The following is a 25,917-nucleotide window of genomic DNA, read 5'->3' as shown; positions in this document are numbered from 1 at the left end:
AATAGATATGTACTTATTGCCATTGCAGGCTTTGGATTTGTGGTTACCAAAGGTTCAAGCGTAGCTTCTTTACTATCTAACTTTAACTCACTTATTATACTATTATAAACACAGTCTGATGATTCTTTATTTCTCTCTCTTCCTGTTCTTCCTCTTCCTCCTCCACTCTTTATATGTTAGGCATTTTATTCTGTACTCGGTTGTGCTCACCTCAGCTCCTTTTGTGGATAGCTGATTTTATTTTTTGCCTTAGTTAGTATTTGGTTGATCTGCTTTCTTTGCTCTGATTCTATTTTTTCTGGTGACATCTATTTAGCCATAGGAGTACTTCGTCTAGAGCAGTCCCTTTAAAATACCCTGTAGAAGTGGTTTGTGGGAGATGAATTCCACCTGTTAAACCCTTGTTCCTTTAAGACTTTTAAAGTGCCCATTTTTCTTTGTCCCAGGGCACCTGGCTGTGGGGACCCACTCACAGTCTCCATCTCAGATTTTACTTTTCCGTTTCTCTAATATCCAGTACACCATGCAATGTGTGTCTGTGCTTCTGGTGCAGATTACTATGTCTGGTTATTCAGCAGTCCTGTGCTTCCACTCCCTCCCCACTCTGATTCTTTTCCTCCCGCCAGTGACCTGGGTGGGGGAAGTGCTCGGGTCCTGCCATGTCACAGCTTTGTATCTTACTGTTTTTGTGAGATCCTGAGTTCTCGCAGATGTAGATGTAGCCGGCTGTTGTACTGTATCTTCTGGTCTCTCTTTTAAGAATTGTTGTATTTGCTGTATTTTCAAAATATACAGCTTTTGGGAGGTTTTGGGAGGAGATTTCTGCCATCCTACTCACGCCACCATCTTGAGCACCTCCCCCCACCCCACACCAAGGTAGCTTTTATTAACTGTTTGGGGGACAATTTGATCAAGGAAAATCATAATAGTGTTTTCTACTTTCAAAAAAAATTCTTATAAAGAGCTCCACATTTATTTTCTCAATCTCTAACATTTCTGTGAAGTAGGTGGTAATATTACCTTTTCCTTTCTTTTAGGTGAAATGCTTTATGGCTCAAGGAATTAACTGACTTACTCACATGGTAGCCTGTATTTTACCCACTGACTAGACATACTGCTTGGGATTAACACTAGGCCAGGGACTCAAGTCTGAACTTTACATATTCAAAAGTGTTAAGCTTCTAGTTTTCTCTACAGTCATCTTTCAATGCATCACATTAGTCTTGCCAATGGGTTTCAGCCCCAGGAAAATTCACTATGGATTCAGTGTGACCAAAGAAATTGACAGCAAAACATTCTTTGAGGTGAAAGGGTTTATTACCCGGTTGTTCTCTCAGCAGTAGGTCGAGCACTAGCATCTCTGCCTCTACCCAGAGCACTGGGCCGAGCTCTCTATATAGCACAATAATAGCTTACTGCATAAAGGTGTGGAAGCAGTAGCCTAGCAACAGACCAGTTACATTATCAGGTGGTTTAAGTTCAGTGAGGATCCTGGCCATAGGAACCCCAGCTTCCTCATACTCCACCCCTCCAGGATTCTCACCTTACAATCTACATGCTTCCAATCTTCTGCAATGGTCCCTGTGTGAGAAAGCTGGAGCACTGGAACCAGATTCCATAATAGCAACAGAGGATAACAACAACTTAGAGATAATAAAAATTAAGATACAGCAAGATTTTGATACAGGTAACAAAAATTATAATAATCTTCAAGCCAGAGGAGGTTCCTAATAACAAAAATTATAATAACCTCAAACCAGAGGAAGTTCCCAATCCACAAAGACTTTAGGGGCAATAAGACACATGTTTTAATGCCACCAACATATGCAAATCTTGTCCATCAGGTAGGATGCATGCAACAGAGTGGTCCTGTGATAGGACTGTAGCAGAAAGGGGGTCCCTTCAAGGTCTAATATACCATACTTTTAGTCCTTTCCCCATGGGGGTTACTGAAGGGTCTATATATAGTGCTACTGGAGGTGCATGCACTGGCCATAATGATAAAACAAAACTCCCTGGTAAGATGCTCCTACCTTCTGGCCATTCAGGATATACTACTGTGATCTTTGGCAGCCACTCTGTTGTTATTCCAGGAATACACAGGAGGCCAGCTTCCAGGTCTTGTCCCCAAGGTGCCAGGAGAGCCAGCCATTGTTGGTCAATGTGTCGAAAAGTCCAAGGCCACATCCACTCAATGGAGTCTCCAGGGTTCAGTGCAGTTGGTGCTGGCAGCAAGATGTTATTCTGGTGGCTGAACCTCAGCCTCAGTGATTCTTCCTTGGTTTGTACTTGCAGTATAGGGGAGGCAGCCATATGTGTTAACATGTCTACTGGGCTCAGGGCTCCCTTTGGGGGTCTCTCATTCAAACACCATAGCACGGTCCATAAGTGGACTGACCATCCCCACAGACTATCGGTATCTGACTTTCATCCAGATTTTAACAAGCCATTGTGCCTATCATGCCTGCTGTGGTAGGATTGTATGGCACATGAAACTTCCATTTGATTCCCAGCTGTCACACCCATTCCTGCACTGTATGTCCAGTAAAATAGATGCCCTGATCACTCTCAATTACCTGTGGTCAGCCATAGGCAGCAAAGAGATGCTCCAGGCCTCTTTTGGTCATCTGCTGGTCTGCACAACAGGTAGGAAAAGCAACCATAAGTCCAATAGCTGTGTCCACACACGTGAACGCATACCGATATCCTTCTGACACAGGTAGAGGCCCAATATAGTCTATCTGCCACCTGACGAGGAGTATAGGCCCATTAGCTATTGTCCCATGTTGCTGTGGAACTCTGTGTAAGTCCCTTTTGGAGCACACGACACACTCCTGCCGAGCTCTACTAACTTCCTTGAAGGTCAAAGGCAAGCCCCACCAACGGGCTACAGCCCACGTTGTCTTTTGCCCCACATGCAACAAATGCTGATGTAGCCATTGGGCAACATCAGAGGCAGGCTTTCCTTCTAACCAACATATCTGGGCCAATTTATCTGCTTCATCATTTCGTGGGGATGCCAGTGGCAAATGACCTGTCACATGGTATACTTTAATTATTTTAGTCTGACCACAGGCCCATATCTTGCCATAATTCTTGCCCCCAAAGGGGTCGGTGACCAACCAAATGCCATTTCCCTCCTCAGGGAATCCACAGAAGTCTGCAGCTCGTGTTCTCGTGGTGCCATTTCTTGGGTCTCCTCTGTAGACTTTTTTAAGACTGTGAGAAGCAGCCAACCCACAGTCCCCACTGACTCACTGGCATTCTGCTTCTCAAAGGATCTGCTTACTATATCAAGAGCCACCCCTACTGCCTCAGGTGTCACCTCCACTTGCCTCCAGTCCTGGGGTGGGGCCCAGTCCTCTAGGAGGCAAGCCACCTCAGACCACATACCCATTAGGGGATGATCCACTGTTTCCCCATTCACAGGAGCAGCCCGCTGAAGTACCCCTCCCTAAGAGCAGCTTGTCTTTTTCTTTGGTCTACAGTGAGTCCTACTGACTTTCGCCAATTGTCTGGCCAATGGGTTTCAGCCCTGGGCAAGTTCTCTATGGATTCAGTGTGACCAAAGAAACTGACAGCAAAACGTTCTTTGGGGTGAAAAGGTTTATTACCCGGCTTGTTCTCCCAGCGGCAGGTCAAGCACTAGCGTCTCTACCTCCGCCCAGAGCACTGGGCCGAGCTCTCTATATAGCACACTAATAGCTTCCTGCCTAAAGGTGTGGAAGCAGTAGCCTAGCAACAGACCAGTTACATCATCAGGTGGTTTAAGTTCAGTGAGGATCCTGGCCATAGGAAACTCAACTTCCCCACAACATTCCAAAAAGGATTGCAGTCATGCTTGTTTAAGCTCAAATGCTCACTGGTTTTAAAGCTTATTATCATTTCAAATTTTGTCTAAATGCTTGAATGCTAAATCACTTTTTGTTTACTGTCTGTGCACTAGCATTGTAAATGATGTCATCAGGAATGTACAAAATTCTTAGACAAAGCTGCAGGGCCCTTAAAAGCAGCTCACTTGGGGAATGTTGCATTTCTTCCTTTTTTTTTAAGTAGGCATCATACAAAAAGATGACTCATTAACCCCAAAAGAGTTGACTATGCCAGGTAAGGGAATCTTATGCAGCCCTCCACAAAGAGACCTGAGTGGCAGCATAAGGTCTCCCATTCAGTGCATTTTCCTCCAGGCAGAATGTGCATTTGTGTGGCTACATACACAATTATAATCTCCCCTGAAAGGCAATTCCTTTCATATGACAGGCTGAACAGTGGCCTGAGTGCTAGCCTCATGTTGCCTGTGCAGCTAACATGCTGAAATATCAGACACTTAATCTCTCTCCTTTCTGAAAAACTAAGATGGGATAGAAGAAGTAAAGCTGGAAAGAACTCCACACACAAAGAAAGGAGGCCAGCCCAAGCACCCAAACTCACTTTCTCACAGGCTGAGCTTCTTTGTGTGTTGTCTACTTACATGTCAATTTGCAGGACGTTGGGGCATGAGAACCATGGATCCGGATGGTTCTGGCAGCCTCTCCACTTGACAAGCAAAGCCAAAAACATGTGGCCTTTGGTATATTTTGCATGCAAAAAGTTATTGTTTCAAATATGCCTATTTTAAAATATATAATTTTCCCATTTAGACACACATAATATGTAAGTTGGCCACAGGTGGAGTTCTGCTACATGATTTTAAAAAAGAAATGGCCCTAAAGCAGTCTTATTGCTGCTAGATACCTCTGTTGGCACAGCTATCCCAGGTGAAAGAAGTCTGAATTTAACAAACAACTGATATGAAGGCCTAGGCACAAACAGATTTCTGTCTGAGACTACAGAAACATGAAGTTTGTTTTATCATAATTACCTGTAATCTCAGGGCCAGATAATAGTAATAGACCTTGAACTACACAATAGGACAGCTGGAAAAAGGCTTTTACTCTCTCCAAAGAATAGCACTTTTAAAAAGCTAATTCAATGAGAAAAGGAAAGGGCTCTGAAGTGCCTTCTCAAACAATATTTACTTTTACAGGGCTTCTGTAAAAGCCAATATCAAACAAAACTTAGTCAAAAACTTTTATGAAAAATACATTTAATAATTTCAGCAGTAATTGCTTTGTTCAAAGAAAGGTGCTTAAGAAAAATCATAGCTAATGGGATCAGTAATTCGGTAAGTTCAGATGTGTTTGGGAAAATCCCTCTCCTCTTTGATAAATCATTAAAATTCTGCTCAGATAAATGTGTTTTGACTTGAAATTCCAATCATAGAATGAGCTATCTCCTAAGGCCCCTAAGGGAAGCAGTACAAGGGTGATCCCAACACAGAGGACCCAGGGATTAGTTTACAAGGGTATCTCCAATATAAATCAAAGCATATTACTCTTCCTAATTAAAGGACAAGATCTCATGAAGATGCCCCAACATTGTAGAAAATTTCCTTCCTTCTTGAAATAGTATTTTTTAAAAAATGGATTACATCTTACTGGAGCATAAAAACTATGGTACCAACCAAGAAACTAACCAGAGGCATAATCAGTTTAAAACCAGAAGGGTGGATCTAGGGCAGATTTTAATCAGTCGTTTTGCCAATGGGTTTCAGCCCCAGGCAAGTTCACTATGGATTTAATGTGACCAAAGAAATGACAGTAGAACATTCTTGGAGTAAAAGGGTTATACCCAGTTTTATTTCCACAGTGGCAGGTCAACCACTAGAATCCCATCCACTCAGAGCAAGTCTGCATGCAGCAAGCAGGTCTCTGCCTCTGAGTCTCTCTACCCGTGCAGCCATTTCAGTCTCTGTCCTCAACACTGCCACCACTCCAGCCTCTGCTCTACTCTCCTGTAGCCTTGCAGCCATGCTACCATGTCTCCCAGAACACTGGGCAGGGCTCTTTATATAAAGTCAATAACAACACATTGACCACACATGTGTAGTGAGCTCAATGACCAGGGCCAGGTGAGAATCCTGGCCACAGTTACCTTCACTTTATCCACATTAGTCATCATTTTTTTCACCAATGGAAGGAGTTAAATAGAATTTAATAACTACTTGTTGACCTAGATTTCCTTCTCATTTTCAAAAAGAAATTCTTCTGTTACCTAAAGCAGACCATTGAGCACTTAATTTGGACCAAGCACTGTGCTATTTGTAGTTACTGAGAGAATAAGCCTACCTTAATGGCTGACATTCTAGTAAGAAACAGACAATAACCAACTATACAAATAAAATCTGTGATAAGTGGTAAGAAGAATAGAAACAGTAGTATGAAACAGAGGTAAGCTAATGGTTCATTTGTCTCTTGGGATTGACTATTATTATTATTTTTAAATTTCATTACTTAGCCTCCTAAAATTACTCATTTAGCAAACATGGTATTTGTACAAATAAGTGTGATCCCCAACTTTTAGACAACATTTGGAGGAATGATTTTAAGATTACTTGAATATGTATTTACATATATATTTGATAAGCAAGGTAAAAAACTCACATAACTATTCTAAAACCCTAGAAAAACACTGAAATCACCTGTAATTTACTTACCTTGGAGAAATGGGGATAGTAGAGAACAACATTCCTTAGAGCCCACTTGTTCTTTCTTTCCCTAACAAAAATATATTTGTTACATCCATTAAATAGATTACATAATCCTTGGAAAGGCAGAAGAAACAGAGTCTAGGCTGACTTCCAGGAACAACTCCCAAAGGCCACCTAGGATGGGGCAACCTAGGATAATGCTGCCCCTGCAGTGACCGAGAAGCTGCTGGCCAAATTGGGAAAGCACCCAAAAGGCTGCATACATACATGGTTCACCCACCCTATAGCCACACTTATAACACTGTCACTTTGTGTTATGGTAATTTATGAATGTGTCCCATCTCCCACCTAGGGCATAAGTTTCCTCTGGGGAAGGACTCTTTATAGTAATGCCTTCCTTTATATATTCAGGAAGGAAGGAAGAAAAGAACAAGTAGTGAAGGCAAATTCTGGCACGCTAAGAGCCCCACCCCTTAAGATCCAATCACCAATGACCAGATGGTTGCCCACCCCTTAGGATCCAATCGCCAATGACCAGATGGTCATACTCCTTAAAAACATGCTTCCTCACCCACAAGATGTTGTTCCCTCTCTCTAGGGGCAGCCATTTTCTCTTTCAGATAATAAAATCTCTTTAGTGGGCCCGTGTCTCCTGAGTCGTTCTGGGTTAAGGAGGGTCCCGGCGAGATACACTTTCATTGGTGCCGTGACTCAGATGAGGTTCTCCCATTGACTTTGCTCTTCCTCTGGGAATCTGAGCTGCTTTGGGAACCCTCACTGCCCAATCCTCCTCCACAGGCTCACCGTCCATTTCCCATGTCGCTCGTCTTCTCGCCCAACACCGGCCTTCAGTTTGGTAAGTCTCCCCTTCATGGTCAACTTAAATGTCCCTTTGGAACCTGGGAAGTGACTGTTGAGTGTCCGGCACCCCCAAGGCTCCTCCGGGACAGGGAACCCCCACACATGACTTTCAGAGTCATGGTAGATCCCCATAGTCAACCCCTCCCTGCCTCCCCATGGTGAGAATCCTCATTCACTAAGGCCCGGCCTCCCTTTATCGACTTATAAACTCCTGGTACCAGGTACCAAGCCTCCTCAGCGTTTTTGCCTCGACAGCTTGGTTAAAGGTGGTGACGACACCCTAACTGTGTCTGGTCTTCTCCGTGACCTTCTCAATCACTCTGGGATGCCTCAGCGACTTGGGAATGGTCTCATTCTCACCATGGGATCTGGCCCCTCCATTCCCACAAATTCACCGCTAGGGTGCTTACTCAATAATCTAAAACCCCTCCACCTCACTCCAGACCTCAAACCTTTTAAGCTTATTCGCTACTGTAATGAGATCTGGCCACAATATTCCTTGGACAATCAGTCTAAACAGCCTCCCAATAGCTCTTTAGTCCTAAAATTCTCTGCAACTTATACAACTTCTGTGAGTGCATGGGCAAATGGAAAGAGATCTCATATATCCAGGCTTTCTCCTACCTCTGAACAAAGCCTGCACTTTGTCTCCCTTGCAGTCCTAAACATCTTCTTCTCGCTCTAAAAAACTTCACCCTACCACCTACCAATTCCCACCATGTCCTCTGACTTTGGCCCTGCTGATGAACCTCCTCCCTACCAATCTCAAATCCCTACAGCTTCCCTTCAACCGCCAGTTCCTCTCCTGCCCCAACCTCCTTCTCTGCAAGATCAAAATCCTAACACTCCCAGCTCCCCTAGTGCCATTGCAGGAGCTGCAGCACCTCCTCCTCCTCCACAACCAGTTCCCCTTCCCTCCCTCAGTCCTGCACCAAGCCCTCCAGTCACTCGCTATTGAACCCAGATCCTAGCCACACTATGGGAAGTAGCCAGTACAGAGGGCATCACCACGTCCATGTCCCTTTCTCTCTCTCTGACCTATCTCAAACTGAGAAAAGATGAGGCTCTTTCACCTCCAACCCAGCTACTTACATAAAAGAGTTCCAGTACCTAACTCAGTCATATGATCTTACCTTTCATGATATTCACATGATCCTATCCAACACACTTTGGCCCGAGGAGCGTAGGCGAGTCTGGGAACAGGCTAGGACTCATGACGATGAGGTTCACCAAACTACTCCAGCTCATCCAATTGGTGCTGAGGGGGTTCCTGACCAAGACCCTAACTAGGACTGTAATACAGCAGGGGAGTCACCAGTCGAGATCAATTCATCACCTGCCTCATGGTGGGTCTTAGGAAGTCAGCCAATAAAGCCATTCACTACGAAAAACTCCAAGAGCTTATTCAGGATTAAAATGAGAATCCCTCTATGTTCCTAGACCGCCTCACCAAAGCTCTTTTACCATATACAAACATAGACCCTGAGGCCCCAGATGGGAGACAATTATTAACGACCTACTTCTTCACCCAGAGTTTCCCCGACATTAAGGCTAAACTTAAACATCTAGAGAAGGGACCCTTAACTCCTCAGGCAGAAGTCCTGGCAGTGGCCTTCAAAGTATATAATGGAAGAGATGAAAAGGCCCGTAAACAAAAATATCAAAGTTGGCTAAGGCCTTTCAACCTACCCCAACCACTGGGGCTCGGGTATCCTCACTTCCTAAGAAGCAGCCAGGAAGACCTCCTGGTTCATGCTTCAAATGTGGTCAAACGGGCCATTGGGCCAGAGCCTGCCCAAATCCCCAGAAGCCCCCCGGTCCATGCCCTAAGTGCCATCAGGAGGGACACTGGGCTGTTGACTGTCCTCGCACACCGAGAGGTGGCAGGCCATCCAGCTCTAACAGTCCACACATAGACCTTCTGGGTCTGACAACTGATGATTGAGGGGGCCCGGAACTCCTCCACCCGACCACTACCATCACTGTACAGGAGCCCAGGGTAACTATTGTGGTAGCGGGTAGGCCCATCTCTTTCCTTTTGGACACCGGGGCCACCTACTCAGTCCTGAAGGAGTTTTGGGGACATCACTCCCTCTCAAAGTCCTCTATAGTTGGGGTAGAGAGCACACCTCATCAATCTTTACAAACTCCCATGCTTCACTGCATCTTTAGAGGCATTGCCCTCTCTCAGTCCTTTTTGGTGATTCCCCATTGTCCCATCCCTGTTATGGGAAGGGACCTATTACACAAGGTTGGAGCTTCCATTACTTTCGCTCCCGGACCGCGCCTCAACCCCGACTCGCCTTCAATCCCACTTTTACTCGCCCTCCAACCCGCTGCAAACCCACCTCCCTCTCCCTTTCCTCTGCCACCCCATTTGGTCAACCCTGTAGTCTGGGATACCCTCACCCCCTCTATCGCCACCTGCCCCCCCAGTAATTATCAGACTTAAAGACCCTGCCTCTTTTCCCTCTCAACCTCAGTACCCGCTGCCCCTCAAGAGTTTACTGGCCCTGCGGCCAATTATCCAGGAACTTTTTATACAAACGACCAGCCAATTCCCCTTACAACACCCTGATACTGGCTATCAAACCTAATGGCCCTTATAGGCTAGTTCAAGATTTAAGAATTATCAGTGTGGCTGTTATTCCAATCCATCCAGTAGTCCCTAACCCCTATACTTTATTATCCACTATCCCCACCTCTTCTACTTAATTCTCTGTCCTTGACCTCAAATATGCATTCTTCACTATTCTCTTCCATCCCATTGGGACCACTTACACCTTCAAATCCTCCAGTAATCTACTGTACAACCCAAACAGGACTTCCTTACAGCTGCATAAGGTGGCATATGTGCCCTACTCCAAGAACAATGCTGCTTCTACACCAACAAATCCGGTCTCGTCTGGCATGGTGCAAAACACCTCCGTGAACAAGCCTCCAAACTCCCCTAACAATCTGTTCCTTACCCCTTCAATTGGCTCCTGCCCCTCCCAGCCCCTATTACCTTTATTCTTCTTCTTCTCCTTTTCCTTCCCTGCTTCATTCACCTATTCCAAAAATTCATTCAAAATCAAATTTTGAAAATTTCTAACTATACTGTCAACCAGTTACTCCTCCAGGGCTATCAAGGCCTTTTCACGAAGAATAAAGAAACTAGCTACATGACATCACGAATCATCTCAAGATGCCCACCCTTCTCCAAGTCTACAGCAATGGCCTCGCTAACCCCAGAATCTGCACCCCCTTCCTGCGGGAAGTAGCTAGAGAATGAGATTCTATGGCCAGTTCCCCAGAGGCCCAATTAAGAAAAGAAAAAGATGGGAATGAAGGCAAATTCTGGCGTGCTAAGACCCCCACCCCTTAAGATACAATCACCAACGCAGAACATACCCTTCCTGTACTCCTTAAAAACACGCTTCCTCACCCACAAGCTGCAGCTCCCTCTCTCTGTGGGCAGCCATTTTCTCTTTCAGATAATAAAATCTCTTGCGTGAACCCGTGTCTCCTGAGTCGTTCTGGGGTAAGGAGGGTCGTGGCGAGGTACCCTTTCATTGGGTGTTTGTTGTTTAAATTATGTACCTCAATGGCTTGACATATTTAATATACTCTTGCTTTGATAAGTAGAAGTTGGTGGCTCCTTCATAAGTGGCTTTTTGAGGTAGATTAATTCAGTGGCAATGTTGAGAATGAATTTACAAAGAGAATCAGAATCTCAAGTTGGTGGAAAAAACTTCAGTGTCCAACCACCCAGGGCTTGAACCCTGGACAAGCATTTCTTCATGCTATGTTGCATATTTAGGTGTCTTACCTCCCTGTCACAGTCACCATCTAGACATCCATACTGCCTTTGCCAGAATCATACACTCACTGGCTTCCTTAGTTTCATCAAACCGTGTAAGTCTGCTGAAATGCATTTGTCTTTAGTTGAGAACAATCCCTGGCCATTACAATTTGGTCTCTTTTAGAGACATGCTGTTTTGAAGCATTCATCCTCAATTTAACAACCATTTAAAACCATGCCCTACAGATTCATTCAATAAAATTTTTCCTGACTTAAAATTTTAAATTCCTGTGGAGGGTTTTGATTTTTCTTTCTTCCTTTAAAAAGAAAAATTATAAAGTCACTTACATGTTTTGGTCTAGAGAAGAAAATACAATATAGAGAAAAAAATTTTCAGAGACTTGAAAAGTCTAGGCATTCAGTGCAAAGGAAAAGCCAAAGCTTAGTACTCCTTGGTTAGTGTGTCTGAGACCTCTTTAATATTATGGTATAAATAACAGGGATACCTATTCAGTGAATATCTATAGATTTTCCCTTCTACCTGCTAGCCAGGGCTTATATTTGCCTTTTGACCATTAGTGAAGAAAACAGTCTTTTATTATGTTGGTTAAACTGATCCATTCCCAAATGACTTTGTGGATTAGGAACCTATAATCATGTCCTGGAATGGTTTAGGATTTTAGGATTATCATTACAGAATCAGCTCAATGATGTTCATGCCTGCAGTCATCAGAATGTAATGATAGAAACTGTGTTAATGCCTAAGCCTGAACAGAAAGAAGAGAGTCTGGTAAGGAAGTAAGTACAGAACCTTTGAAAGATTTCCAGCCTTATAAAATCTACTTATTGGAAGCTTCTGCCAGAGGCTGAGGTGTGTCTGTGTCTCCGGCTGGGTGTGGAGAGCTCTCTAGAGCCGAAGGGCAGCCTGTTCTGATCCCAGGTTTGCAAAACACACCACCTACGTGCTGACCTGAGTATAAACATGAGGTGTGAGGTTTATTTTTACCCCACCCTAATTTGGTGAGGTGCATACTTTACTCATGTTCCAGATTGCCTCTTCTGTTTCCATGGAAACTCTCACTAATGTTGGTTGTGGGTTGGCATAAGAAATTAACTCCAGGAGATCATAGATGGTCTTTCTCCTTTGGAGGCTATACTTATAGAGGAATCACAATAAATTGGATAGTTTTTTTAAAGCCATAGTTTTTGAGTACTTTATGCTTTTATAGCACTGTGCCTTATCTCATTTAATTTTACAACCACTATTCATAGTAGGTATTATTAGTCCCATTTAGTAATTAATATCTCACTTTATAAATAAGGAAACTGAGACTTACAAAGGCTAATATATTTATACAAAATCAAGTAGGTGATGATGCATAGCAAAGCAGGGGTTCAAACACAGGTTTCTTGATTTCATAGCCTGTTTTTCTCTCTCAACTAAGACAATAAAAACAAACCAAAATATTGCCTGCAAAGGGCAGTAATCTTTGGTTTTCTGTTAAGGATGGAGCTCTTAAACTGTTCATAAGTTGCAGATAAGTATTCTGAGAACAAGAGTTGTATCTTACTTACCGTTGCATACCTGCCTTTCACAACGTAGATACTTAACACATGCATGTATGTTAAATTGAATATGGGTAATCTGACTTTAGGATACCCCAAATGTGAACAGCTAACAACAGCAACTAAGACTTATTAAGTACTTATTATGCCAGGTAACATTTAAGTGCTTTACATATGAAGATAGTTTCAATTGGTATCTCCATTTCACAGATGTGAAAACTGCAGCACAAAGATATTAAATAACTAATTAGTAAATTGTGGAGGCACAAATCTAATCCAGAAGTCTGACTCTAGAGTCCCTATTGTTAAACTTCAATCTATAAATGCCCTGAACAACTCCAAAAAAAGAGGTTCCAACTATTACATAGATCTTTGCATGCATCCTAGAGTTATTTCAGGTGACTCCAAGGGCTTAATTAGCATTTCTGCCAGGAAGGGGGCATTCTAGGAATCAGGATGGATCAGAAGATAGTAAAATTTCAGTTCCCTCTTGCCACTGGACTCATCTCTCAGAGTTAGGCAATGAGGAAGGTAACTTTTAAAAATAAGCCATTTGGGAGAGTTTTATTTACAGTAATATGTGTACTTTGGGTAGCTGTGTGACCTTGAAGAAGTTACTTAACCTTAGTTTCCTTATTGGCAAAATGTGGGTATAGTACTTATCCTGGTACATGTAAACTTTTAGAGTAATGCCTGGCTGCTGCAGTTGTGTCTACATTGTGAAAAGAGGGTACACAGAAATGAGTAAGATACCTTTCCTTTTATAGCACCTGAGTAGGTGCTCAATAAATATTGGCTGCTACTATTACTGTACTTTTATAAAAATATTTATTAACATCTGAGGCAAACATGTAAATGTCAGATCTTCTACTCTGTGGAGAGAAGGATAATTAATTCCCAATCCCAGCTGAATCCTACACCTTCACACTGAGGTCACACTTTCCACATGTCGCTCCCAGCCAATGACTGGGTGGGACACAGACCCACTTCTGTGAGATGTATGACTCCTCCAATGGCAACTCTGGCTTAAAGAATCCCGCTGCATTGCAGTCTAACATTCTATCTTCTTTACATGGTCAACCCTGCATTGTGGTCTGTCAGCTCTCTCACCCTCCTCCAGCTCCCTCCCTATTTTCTCCTATGGGCATTTCCCCCAGTATATCCCTTGCATGTCTAATCTTGTCTTGGTGTCAGCTAGGCAGAGTACCTGCATATCCAACAGTCACTGATAAGGTTCCTTCCAGCCATGAGGTTAATACAGTTTCTTCTAGCCTTGGCAGAGGTTCTGACATATGACTCTTTCTTTGTGGAAGACTTTTAAGTGTACTAATCTTATTAATTTTTTTATTTGCTGGTATCATAGCACATGGTTAAGAACATATTTAGTTGTCTTATTGCCAGACGCTTTTTTTGTGTTTTTTTTTTCTTCTTTTGGATAAATCCTGACAAGCAAACTTATTTTTGTTTGAATACAATTAGTGAATCTTCCCAAACCCACCCTACACCAGGAAACATTGCTATTTGCAATAAGTTAGCAGAAATTTTCTGAGAACTTTAAAGTGCTGGGTTGTCAAAGGAAACAAAATAAAATATTATGGATGTTACATTGACTTCCTAAATCTTTGGAAACAAGATTTATAATATATAAAACTTTAAAATTGTAATAAACATGCTAAAAAAATCTCTTCCCTTCTTTCCCTTCCGACATTCCTTTCTTCCTGCTTGAAAGGGTATCTCGCCACGACCCTCCTTACCCCAGAACGACTCAGGAGACACGGGTTCACGCAAGAGATTTTATTATCTGAAAGAGAAAATGGCTGCCCACAGAGAGAGGGAGCTGCAGCTTGTGGGTGAGGAAGCGCGTTTTTAAGGAATACGGGAAGGGTGTGTTCTGCGTTGGTGATTGTATCTTAAGGGGTGGGCGACCATCTGGTTGTTGGTGATTGTATCTTAAGGGGTGGGGGTCTTAGCACGCCAGAATTTGCCTTCATTCCCATCTTTTTCTTTTCTTAATTGGGCCTCTGGGGAACTGGCCATAGAATCTCATTCTCTAGCTACTTCCCGCAGGAAGGGGGTGCAGATTCTGGGGTTAGCGAGGCCATTGCTGTAGACTTGGAGAAGGTGGGCATCTTGAGATGATTCGTGATGTCATCTAGCTAGTTTCTTTATTCTTCGTGAAAAGGCCTTGATAGCCCTGGAGGAGTAACTGGTTGACAGTATAGTTAGAAATTTTCAAAATTTGATTTTGAATGAATTTTTGGAATAGGTGAATGAAGCAGGGAAGGAAAAGGAGAAGAAGAAGAATAAAGGTAATAGGGGCTGGGAGGGGCAGGAGCCAATTGAAGGGGTAAGGAACAGATTGTTAGGGGAGTTTGGAGGCTTGTTCACGGAGGTGTTTTGCACCATGCCAGACGAGACCGGATTTGTTGGTGTAGAAGCAGCATTGTTCTTGGAGTAGGGCACATATGCCACCTTATGCAGCTGTAAGGAAGTCCTGTTTGGGTTGTACAGTAGATTACTGGAGGATTTGAAGGTGTAAGTGGTCCCAATGGGATGGAAGAGAATAGTGAAGAATGCATATTTGAGGTCAAGGACAGAGAATTAAGTAGAAGAGGTGGGGATAGTGGATAATAAAGTATAGGGGTTAGGGACTACTGGATGGATTGGAATAACAGCCACACTGATAATTCTTAAATCTTGAACTAGCCTATAAGAGCCATTAGGTTTGATAGCCAGTATCAGGGTGTTGTAAGGGGAATTGGCTGGTCGTTTGTATAAAAAGTTCCTGGATAATTGGCCGCAGGGCCAGTAAACTCTTGAGGGGCAGCGGGTACTGAGGTTGAGAGGGAAAAGAGGCAGGGTCTTTAAGTCTGATAATTACTGGGGGGGCAGGTGGCGATAGAGGGGGTGAGGGTATCCCAGACTACAGGGTTGACCAAATGGGGTGGCAGAGGAAAGGGAGAGGGAGGTGGGTTTGCAGCGGGTTGGAGGGCGAGTAAAAGTGGGATTGAAGGCGAGTCGGGGTTGAGGCGCGGTCCGGGAGCGAAAGTAATGGAAGCTCCAACCTTGTGTAATAGGTCCCTTCCCATAACAGGGATGGGACAATGGGGAATCACCAAAAAGGACTGAGAGAGGGCAATGCCTCTAAAGATGCAGTGAAGCATGGGAGTTTGTAAAGATTGATGAGGTGTGCTCTCTACCCCAACTATAGAGGACTTTGAGAGGGAGTGATGTCCCCAAAACTCCTTCAGGACTGAGTAGGTGGCCCCGGTGTCCAAAAGGAAAGAGATGGGCCTACCCGCTACCACAATAGTTACCCTGGGCTCCTGTACAGTGATGGTAGTGGTCGCGTGGAGGAGTCCCGGGCCCCCTCAATCATCAGTTGTCAGACCCAGAAGGTCTATGTGTGGACTGTTAGAGCTGGATGGCCTGCCACCTCTCGGTGTGCGAGGACAGTCAACAGCCCAGTGTCCCTCCTGATGGCACTTAGGGCATGGACCGGGGGGCTTCTGGGGATTTGGGCAGGCTCTGGCCCAATGGCCCGTTTGACCACATTTGAAGCATGAACCAGGAGGTCTTCCTGGCTGCTTCTTAGGAAGTGAGGATACCCGAGCCCCAGTGGTTGGGGTAGGTTGAAAGGCCTTAGCCAACTTTGATATTTTTGTTTACGGGCCTTTTCATCTCTTCCATTATATACTTTGAAGGCCACTGCCAGGACTTCTGCCTGAGGAGTTAAGGGTCCCTTCTCTAGATGTTTAAGTTTAGCCTTAATGTCGGGGAAACTCTGGGTGAAGAAGTAGGTCGTTAATAATTGTCTCCCATCTGGGGCCTCAGGGTCTATGTTTGTATATGGTAAAAGAGCTTTGGTGAGGCGGTCTAGGAACATAGAGGGATTCTCATTTTAATCCTGAATAAGCTCTTGGAGTTTTTCGTAGTGAATGGCTTTATTGGCTGACTTCCTAAGACCCACCATGAGGCAGGTGATGAATTGATCTCGACTGGTGACTCCCCTGCTGTATTACAGTCCTAGTTAGGGTCTTGGTCAGGAACCCCCTCAGCACCAATTGGATGAGCTGGAGTAGTTTGGTGAACCTCATCGTCATGAGTCCTAGCCTGTTCCCAGACTCGCCTACGCTCCTCGGGCCAAAGTGTGTTGGATAGGATCATGTGAATATCATGAAAGGTAAGATCATATGACTGAGTTAGGTACTGGAACTCTTTTATGTAAGTAGCTGGGTTGGAGGTGAAAGAGCCTCATCTTTTCTCAGTTTGAGATAGGTCAGAGAGAGAGAAAGGGACATGGACGTGGTGATGCCCTCTGTACTGGCTACTTCCCATAGTGTGGCTAGGATCTGGGTTCAATAGCGAGTGACTGGAGGGCTTGGTGCAGGACTGAGGGAGGGAAGGGGAACTGGTTGTGGAGGAGGAGGAGGTGCTGCAGCTCCTGCAATGGCACTAGGGGAGCTGGGAGTGTTAGGATTTTGATCTTGCAGAGAAGGAGGTTGGGGCAGGAGAGGAACTGGCGGTTGAAGGGAAGCTGTAGGGATTTGAGATTGGTAGGGAGGAGGTTCATCAGCAGGGCCAAAGTCAGAGGACATGGTGGGAATTGGTAGGTGGTAGGGTGAAGTTTTTTAGAGCGAGAAGAAGATGTTTAGGACTGCAAGGGAGACAAAGTGCAGGCTTTGTTCAGAGGTAGGAGAAAGCCTGGATATATGAGATCTCTTTCCATTTGCCCATGCACTCACAGAAGTTGTATAAGTTGCAGAGAATTTTAGGACTAAAGAGCTATTGGGAGGCTGTTTAGACTGATTGTCCAAGGAATATTGTGGCCAGATCTCATTACAGTAGCGAATAAGCTTAAAAGGTTTGAGGTCTGGAGTGAGGTGGAGGGGTTTTAGATTATTGAGTAAGCACCCTAGCAGTGAATTTGTGGGAATGGAGGGGCCAGATCCCATGGTGAGAATGAGACCATTCCCAAGTCGCTGAGGCATCCCAGAGTGATTGAGAAGGTCACGGAGAAGACCAGACACAGTTAGGGTGTCGTCACCACCTTTAACCAAGCTGTCGAGGCAAAAACGCTGAGGAGGCTTGGTACCTGGTACCAGGAGTTTATAAGTCGATAAAGGGAGGCCGGGCCTTAGTGAATGAGGATTCTCACCATGGGGAGGCAGGGAGGGGTTGACTATGGGGATCTACCGTGACTCTGAAAGTCATGTGTGGGGGTTCCCTGTCCCGGAGGAGCCTTGGGGGTGCCGGACACTCAACAGTCACTTCCCAGGTTCCAAAGGGACATTTAAGTTGACCATGAAGGGGAGACTTACCAAACTGAAGGCCGGTGTTGGGCGAGAAGACGAGCGACATGGGAAATGGACGGTGAGCCTGTGGAGGAGGATTGGGCAGTGAGGGTTCCCAAAGCAGCTCAGATTCCCAGAGGAAGAGCAAAGTCAATGGGAGAACCTCATCTGAGTCACGGCACCAATGAAAGTGTATCTCGCCGGGACCCTCCTTAACCCAGAACGACTCAGGAGACACGGGCCCACTAAAGAGATTTTATTATCTGAAAGAGAAAATGGCTGCCCCCAGAGAGAGGGAGCAGCAGCTCGTGGGTGAGGAAGTGAGTTTTTAAGGAGTATGGGTAGGGTGTGTTCTACGTTGGTAATTGGATCTTAAGGTTTGGGTGACCATCTGGTCATTGGTGATTGGATCTTAAGGGGTGGTGGTCTTAGCACACCAGATTTTGCCTTCACCCAAGAAAGTGACTAGGCTTTTAAATATTTCATGGATTTTAGTACTGGGTAAATAAGATAAAATACAGTAAATCCTTGCCAGAAGTCTTGACTTTACTAGACATTGATATTATTACTCATTGGATGCAGAACTATCTGTGATATAACTATGCCCTTTTGGCTATTAATGGATGAGGTCAATTAATCTCTATAAAAATGTGCATCGCCCTGTATATTATACACATATATATACATATTCTACATATATAGATGTATATTCCTCTCTATATACATTATGTGTGTATAAATATGTATACACTTCTCTATATGTTATATGTATATATATACACACACGTGTGTGTGTGTGTGTGTGTGCATGACTTTCAAACAGCCCTTAAACTTGGTGAAAAGATGCTCAACTTCATAAAAGAAATGCACATTAAATCTACTCTTGGACAACTGTCACTTAACAGGTTGATATCCAAAAGTTTAATATATTTTGTTGGAAAGATTATGGGAAAATAGGCATTCTCTTACATTTCTAGTAGCAGTGTAAAATGGTACAACTCCCACGAAGGACAATTTGGCAGTATCTATCTGTTTGAAATGCATATATCCCTGATGCATCAATTCTACTGTGTGGAATTTATCCTTACAGATTTAACTAGTAAAGGAACAGAACTGCAGGTTATTAAGTGGGTTCTTTTTAGTAATAGCAGAAGGCTAAAACAACTTGTCTACCAATAGAAAATTGGTTAAATTATTTAAATATTACACAGCTGAAAAATAAAAAAGAATGAAGAAGCTCTGTACTGACACCGAAATTACTCTGAGATATATTAAGTGAAAAAACCATGCACTATATTCTCCCTTATGTACATAATAAACTAAACTCTGGAAGAATACACTGGAAACCAGTAATAGTGGTTGCTAATGAGGGGCTGAGGATGGATGGGAACTGGCAGATGGGGGGAAAGGGATGGGAGAAGACATCTCACTATAAATTTCTTTATATTTTTTAATCCAGTTTATTATCAATTCAAAATTTTTAACTGGAATTGTTTTTCTAGTTAAAAAAAAAATATATATATATATATATAATTATATCCATACAATTCTGATATAAAGTGATAAAAAGAAATGAGCTATTAAGCCAGGAAAAGACATGGAGGGATCCTAAATTTATATTCTTTTATGACTCGAACTATATAACATTCTGGAAAAGTAAAACTTTAGAGACAGTAAAAGGTCAGTGGTTGCCAAGGGTTGGGGGGCAGGGGGAAAGATGAATAGGTAGACCACAGAAGATATTTAGGGCAGTGAAACTATTCTGCATGATACTATAATGGCAGATACATGATATTATGCTTTTGTCAAAAGCCATAGTACTTGTACAAAACAGAGTGAGCCCTAATGTAAACTATGGACTTTAATTAATAATAATATATCAATATTGGTTCATCAATTTTAATAAATGTACTACAGTAATATCAGATGTCAATAACAGGAAACTGAGAGGAGAAAGGGAGTATATGGGAACACTCTGTAACATCTGCTTGCTTTTCTGTAAATTTAAAATTGCTCTAAAAAAAGTATCTTCGATGTGTGTATATAATTATTATATATACACACACATACATACATCCTTTTTTCATCCAGTAAATGCCTTACACACTGAAGGTGCTGAATAAAGTACTACAATTACAGCCTTGTTAGTCAAGAGTTCAAACTCTGAAGTGGGCAAACTAGGTTCTGATCTCTACCATTTTCTGGATGTGTGGCTTTATTTATGCAAGTTATTTCTTCAGCCTCAGTTTTTCTGCAAAATGGAAGGAAACCAGCCTTTCCCCCTAGGGCTCTTGTGAATATTCAATAAAGAATATATATAAAATGCTTAGCATAGTGCCTAGTGTAAAAGAAACACTCAAAAATGTTAGTTGTGGCTCTAACAGTATGACTGACTAGTCATTTCAGGTTCCGAGGTTAGTTCGCCACCAGCATATCAATAATACCCCAAAAGGGCCCCCAATTCTAAACTCCGACCTATCCCACTTTCCAGACAATCCACACTGCCTAAGCCGGTACAATGCATTCTTTACTCGCCCGACGTGGTCTTCCTCCTAGCTCGGCCCCACACATTTAGGCCCAGGAACGCTCCCCCAGCTCGCGCCCCTCTCTATTGCGCCCCAACCAGTTCCCACTCAGACCCCGACCCCGCCTCCTTCCAAGCCCCTAGTTTATTTCATCTGCGCTTCTTTCCTTCCACTAAACTGAAGGAAACTCCTACCCAGATATTCGTGGTCCGGTAGGGCGAGGCGCTCCGGACTCAGCATTCTTTTACTGTAGTAGCTTCCAAGCTCCAGCTCTCCGGCTTCCGGCCCAGATCGCCAGTTCTTTCCGTTGCCATGACACCCATGTTGTGGGAGCAGAGGCGGGAGGCAGAGGAGGTGTCACGCAAACAGTCTCCGTATTGCAACGCCACGCTGGCCACACCGGTTCCGGGAACAGTTTTTTCGTCGCGGTCGAGGTTTCTTAGGACTCCCATTATTGAGGAGAATTGGTTTGAGAAAAATTTGAGGTGGAGAGGCCTTTTGAATCCATCATATTTCCCGGTGTCGAAGGATTACTGCCAGCTCTCCATATCCGCAATTTCTGAATTTCATAGCTATTTCCGCTTTATACAGCTGTTATCCAAACTCACGATAATAGCTTCCACTCCCAAATTTCTATGAACATGTAATATCCCATTACCCATTTTAATCTATTATTTACTATCTTAAATTGCTACAAAGTGCTTTCACATACGTATTATCTTGGTTGCTCCTTGAGGTCAGGAATGTACGTGTCTTTTCTGCCTGTGACAGGGCTGGCCTCACAGAAAGTGCTTATTAAATTCCCTATGAGTTCACTGACATTTCCTCTCAGATTTCTCTTTACCTCTAGTCCCTCCTTCGACTCCTATCCCTTACTATTTAGTACCCTTCCAAAGAGTCTTTTTTCCTACCAAGACGCTTCACTTCTTGAGAAGATGGAGGGCACAAAGGAGAACACCTATTGGATTTTTTTTCCTCATATGTCTAACTGTTCACTTCACCTTTAAGGGGAGAAAGCATTCATTTGTTTTTAAGTTACCAGGTCTCCAGATTTTTCCTTTTGCTCCTCTACATTCAAAACAACAGGTTAGTGCTCTGTAGCACTTGTCATAGTTAAAACTTAGTAGAAAAAGCCAATTCCTCACTTGTTTTAGTTAAATCCCGCACCTTCACAGACACACAAGGTGAGGTCTCGTGAAAAGAGACAAAGAAAGAAAAGAAAGGGAACAAAAAAAGAAAGAAAAAGAAAAAAAATCATGCTATCCAAGAAATGACTGGGAAACCAGTGGACCACCTACGCTGAGAGGAAAAGGAAAAAAGAGCTTCTGCTCTTTGTGTTCTGAGTGGTCTATTCTTAGCCTCACCCAGCAGGAGCTTCAAACCTCTTAATTCTTCCTTTTCCTTAAAATTGTATATGTGTCTCATTTCTAGGCTCCTGTGAGTCATTCTGAGTTTGGATGTGGTAAGGACAAAGGGACAGAGCTAAACTAGGAGCAGCATGTATTATTTTGAGGTAATGAATTCACTCACTCATTATTGATGTGAAGTACTGCAAATTTGATAAAATATGTTTGCCTTCTTCCTCCACCTTCACTTCCCACTGCCCTCCCCTTATGCAGCTTGAGGGTGTGGGAGTTTCATAACTTTCACATCTATGGCTTATTACTGTATTATTAATAAAGTAATAGGATAGTAATCTTATATTAAGGTTTACAATTTCATTTTATTTCCAAGCCACCTAAAGCCACCTTATTTGCAGAACATTTCATTTGTCCTCATAAAAACTTTCTAAGGCACTTCTCTCTTTTGTAAGTAGGGAAGCTGAGGAACATGTCAGGAAAACGACTTGTCTAGCACAATCCAGCCAATCAGTTGCAGAGCTGGAACTGGATCTCAGCTATCCCAACCTCCAGGCTAGTGGTCTGACCACTAAACCAGACAGCCTCTTTTTTTTCTTAAGGTTTTGTTGGCTTGGTTTGTATTTATTTATTTTTCCTTTTGCTCTACCCTGCCAGCAACTGGAAGCTCCCAGATAAAAGAAGAGAATTTTGAGTCCAGGCTGAACATTTGACATTCTGTGGAGCATTACCCTGGGACTTAGAGGGTGCTGCTGCTGGGGTCTGTGTGGTAGAGCTGGGAACCAGCCCCAAGAATATAGCTTTGTTTGGGCATTAACCCGTTTGTGGTTATAATAATGATAAGTTTCAGCACCAGTGGCGCCTGACTGTTAATGACTCAAAGAAAGCTAAATAAGAACAAGATGTCATCTCCAGAGCAATCTGTAGGTTTTTCCTACAGCTCTATCCCTTCTGTAGAAATCCTAAGGACCCTTATATTTAAAATCAGTCTTCTACTCTTAATATCCTGAACAGTCTATTGAAGAGGAAGAAAAGGGTAAGAGTTTGCTAGACTAAGGCTTCAAGAAAGTTTGTGGTTGCACAGAAATAACAGGTAACCTTACTGGTGGTAGAATTACTGATTGTTTACAGTTTTCTTCTTTATAGTATATTCTCAAAATTTGCTATCATAGGCATGTATTATAACTTGAAAACAAGCCAAAAAACAAAAATGAGCAAATGAGGCTTGAAAATCCTTAAAGCATTTTTACAGCAGAAGTGATGAGCATTCAGATAATGTTTGTTTTTTTCCCAAAAAGAAACCACTACTTCTGGATTTCTCTTCTGCCATAGATTACACGATAACAGATTTTGGCAAAACATCAGTGGGAGAGGAAATTTTTCAGTGAGGCATACAACACAGTTCTTCATAAAAGTGGAAATACGTAAGAGTGGTTAAAGTCATACTTTGTGACTGAGTTGAATGTTAAGAAAAAAATGTCAGCCTTCAACTTAGATGGGTTTTCAGGTTCTTAAATTATCATAGCATATTCCTGAAATTTTTACCTAAACAGTCATCTGACTTCAGGTAAACCAGAAAGTCAGAAGACAACTCCACCATCCTGAACATAAGCAAGTGATATGAAATTAATCAGACTACAGAGAGGGCATGAGATGTTAGAGTCAGTGCTACAGCATAAGAAATGGAAATATCAAACTTAAAACATCAGGAAAAACACAGGAAAGAGGATATATTGAGACATCAGTTAATCATATAATTCTTGGTTATAAAGAGAAAATTAACAGACATTGCTGGCTTTGCAGAGGAGCTATTGATAAGAAAGTAAATCCTCCCTGGAAGTGAAAACTATGGAAAAGCAAGCATGAATGTAACAATATAGTTTTAAAGCTCAGAGAACCAATAAGGAAAGAAAAAATATGTAGGCTGAATTATTGCTATAAAACAGGTTCAAGAAACTAGGACAAGCTTCAAGCTTTTCCAACTCATCAAGCAGAAAAGATGCTAAAGGCAACGTAGCTACTAGGAAATGCAGGTCATGAAATTCATGCTAAGCCTGTAGACCCTTTTTAAAAGACTCACCTTCCGTAAGCACAAAGCAGAAACTAAGTGTGCTGCCACTGTATGGGATTAACATGTTTAAATTAAAATGCTATTTACAGACATGTCATTTGGGACTGCCCAATGTCAACAGACCAGAGATTTGGGAGAATTTGCAAAGAAAAGAAATGTTCACAAAACTCGTGGACAGTTAAGACTAACTAATGCATTATCTGGAAGTGGTTAAGAGGACCTGGTTAAAATTGAACTGGAGCTCAAAAGTGATTACAGACTTGTACCTTATTTTAATTTTATATTTTCAAATTTTCAAATTTCAAAATGAAGGCCATCCAATCCATAGGATTTATGATTGCCTCAGGAACCAATTCATGAAACAAATTCATTAAACAAAAAGGTCAACAAAACGCAAGGCATCATTGAGAAGGGCATTAAAAAATCAACTAGAAAGCACTGGCATATCTTTCCTTCACCTAAATACTGTGTGTTACAGATCACCATATGTTCAAATAGGCCCAGAAAAGAAGCAACTAACTTAACAGAAGGCATAGAGACAATGCTGCACGTAGGCAAGCTAAGAGAATTTGTTCAGGAGGATGAGAGGGAATACATTATGAATCATTAAATATACTTAGGATATGAAATGGAAGTTCCCAAATTTCAGAATCTTAGAACAAAAAGCTATAGTCACTGTGTCTTTTTTTTCTCCCCCAAACCATCCTCTACATTGTTATAAGAGTTTATTTTTCTAAAACTCAAATTTGACCATGTTACTTACTTACTTTAAAAGTGTTGCTGACTCACCATTCCTAGGATATAGCAAAATTCCTTAATGTGTAGACATATATATCCCTTCACACCCTGGTCCTGGTCCCAACCTACTCTTCCAGCCACCTTGACATTCACTCTTCCCTCTATATTTAATACTCCAGCCATATTTTCCTACTTACTATGCCCAAACATACTGAGATCTTTTTATACCTTTCTTTGGCATTAGCTCTTCTCTCTACCTAGAATATACATTCCTGCATTTTCTGCTAGTAAACTCGTACAAATCCTAGAAGATCTAGGCTTAAACACCATCACCTCCATAAAGCTTTATCCAATCTCCTAAATAAAATAGCATAGAGGCAGTGAATGAAAACAGGCAACTTAGGGTAGTAGGGTGAGGCTTCTCTGAGGCTGTAACACTGAGCTCAGACTAGTCATATAAAGGTCTGGGGAAATAGCATTCTAAGTCTAAGTAGAGGAAACTGCTCATGCTAAAGTTGGAAGTCAGAAATGATAGCATGTTGAGTAGCTGAAAGCCAGTATAGCTAGAGCAGAATGAGTAGAGGAAAAGCAGTCTAAGAAGTAGGCAGAGGCCAGATCATGAAGAACCTTGAAGGCTATGTGAGGAGTATGGGTATTATTCTAAGTGCAAAGGAAGCCATGGGAAGGTTTTAAGTCTAGTAATGACATGATCTGATTTATGTTTTTTAAGAAGTTACTCTGGTTGCTGTGCAGAGAATTATGAAGCGGCAAGTATGGAAACAGAGAGAACCATTTACATAGATGCTTGATTCATGTTTGTTATTAAATGAATATTTATTCATTGATCCATTTGTTTATCCACCATTCTAAATTTATCTTTGCTGCTGACATAAGGAAGATATACTGAGATATTTGCTGCAGAGGCTCTGCTTATATGTGCTAGGTGTGTGAATACCAAAGTTTCAGGAGATAAAAAAGTGCTAGGAAGTCTCAATTTTCAGGGTGTGCCCAAGTTAGGCCAGGGTCCTGAATCAGCCATTGTACCCCAGATCCTGACTCAAGTACCATTGCTGAACTGGAACAGGAAAAGGGTTGGTGCTAGAAATGGTGGTGTAGAGGGTTTGCAATTTAAAAAAAGCACAGAAATGCAAATCAGACTATTCCCTTATACTAATTGACCCCCAGTCTCCA

The 25,917-nt window shown here is 42.6% G+C and overlaps 1 protein-coding gene across 3 annotated transcripts in view; it reads right to left on the bottom strand.

Annotated features, from left to right (window-relative positions):
* The window catches only part of CSTPP1 (centriolar satellite-associated tubulin polyglutamylase complex regulator 1), a 309,647-nt gene extending 288,478 nt beyond the window's left edge, over positions 1–21,169 (bottom strand). For 2 of the 3 annotated variants that reach the window (XM_057507639.1, XM_057507640.1), the window contains exon 1: positions 2,034–2,635. In XM_057507639.1, coding sequence (XP_057363622.1) covers positions 2,034–2,325 — 292 coding nt within the window. In that variant the 5' untranslated portion in view covers positions 2,326–2,635. Of the gene's footprint in view, positions 1–2,033; positions 2,636–20,753 lie in introns of those variants that run through there. The other variant, XM_057507641.1, reaches the window with a different exon arrangement.
* Between the last annotated feature and the right edge of the window lie 4,748 nt (positions 21,170–25,917).

This window comes from Manis pentadactyla, chromosome 9 (assembly GCF_030020395.1).
Source record: "Manis pentadactyla isolate mManPen7 chromosome 9, mManPen7.hap1, whole genome shotgun sequence".
Taxonomy (NCBI): domain Eukaryota; kingdom Metazoa; phylum Chordata; class Mammalia; order Pholidota; family Manidae; genus Manis; species Manis pentadactyla.
The sequence above is the reverse complement of the archived record's forward strand: the minus strand, read 5'-3'. Positions and strand labels throughout refer to the sequence as shown.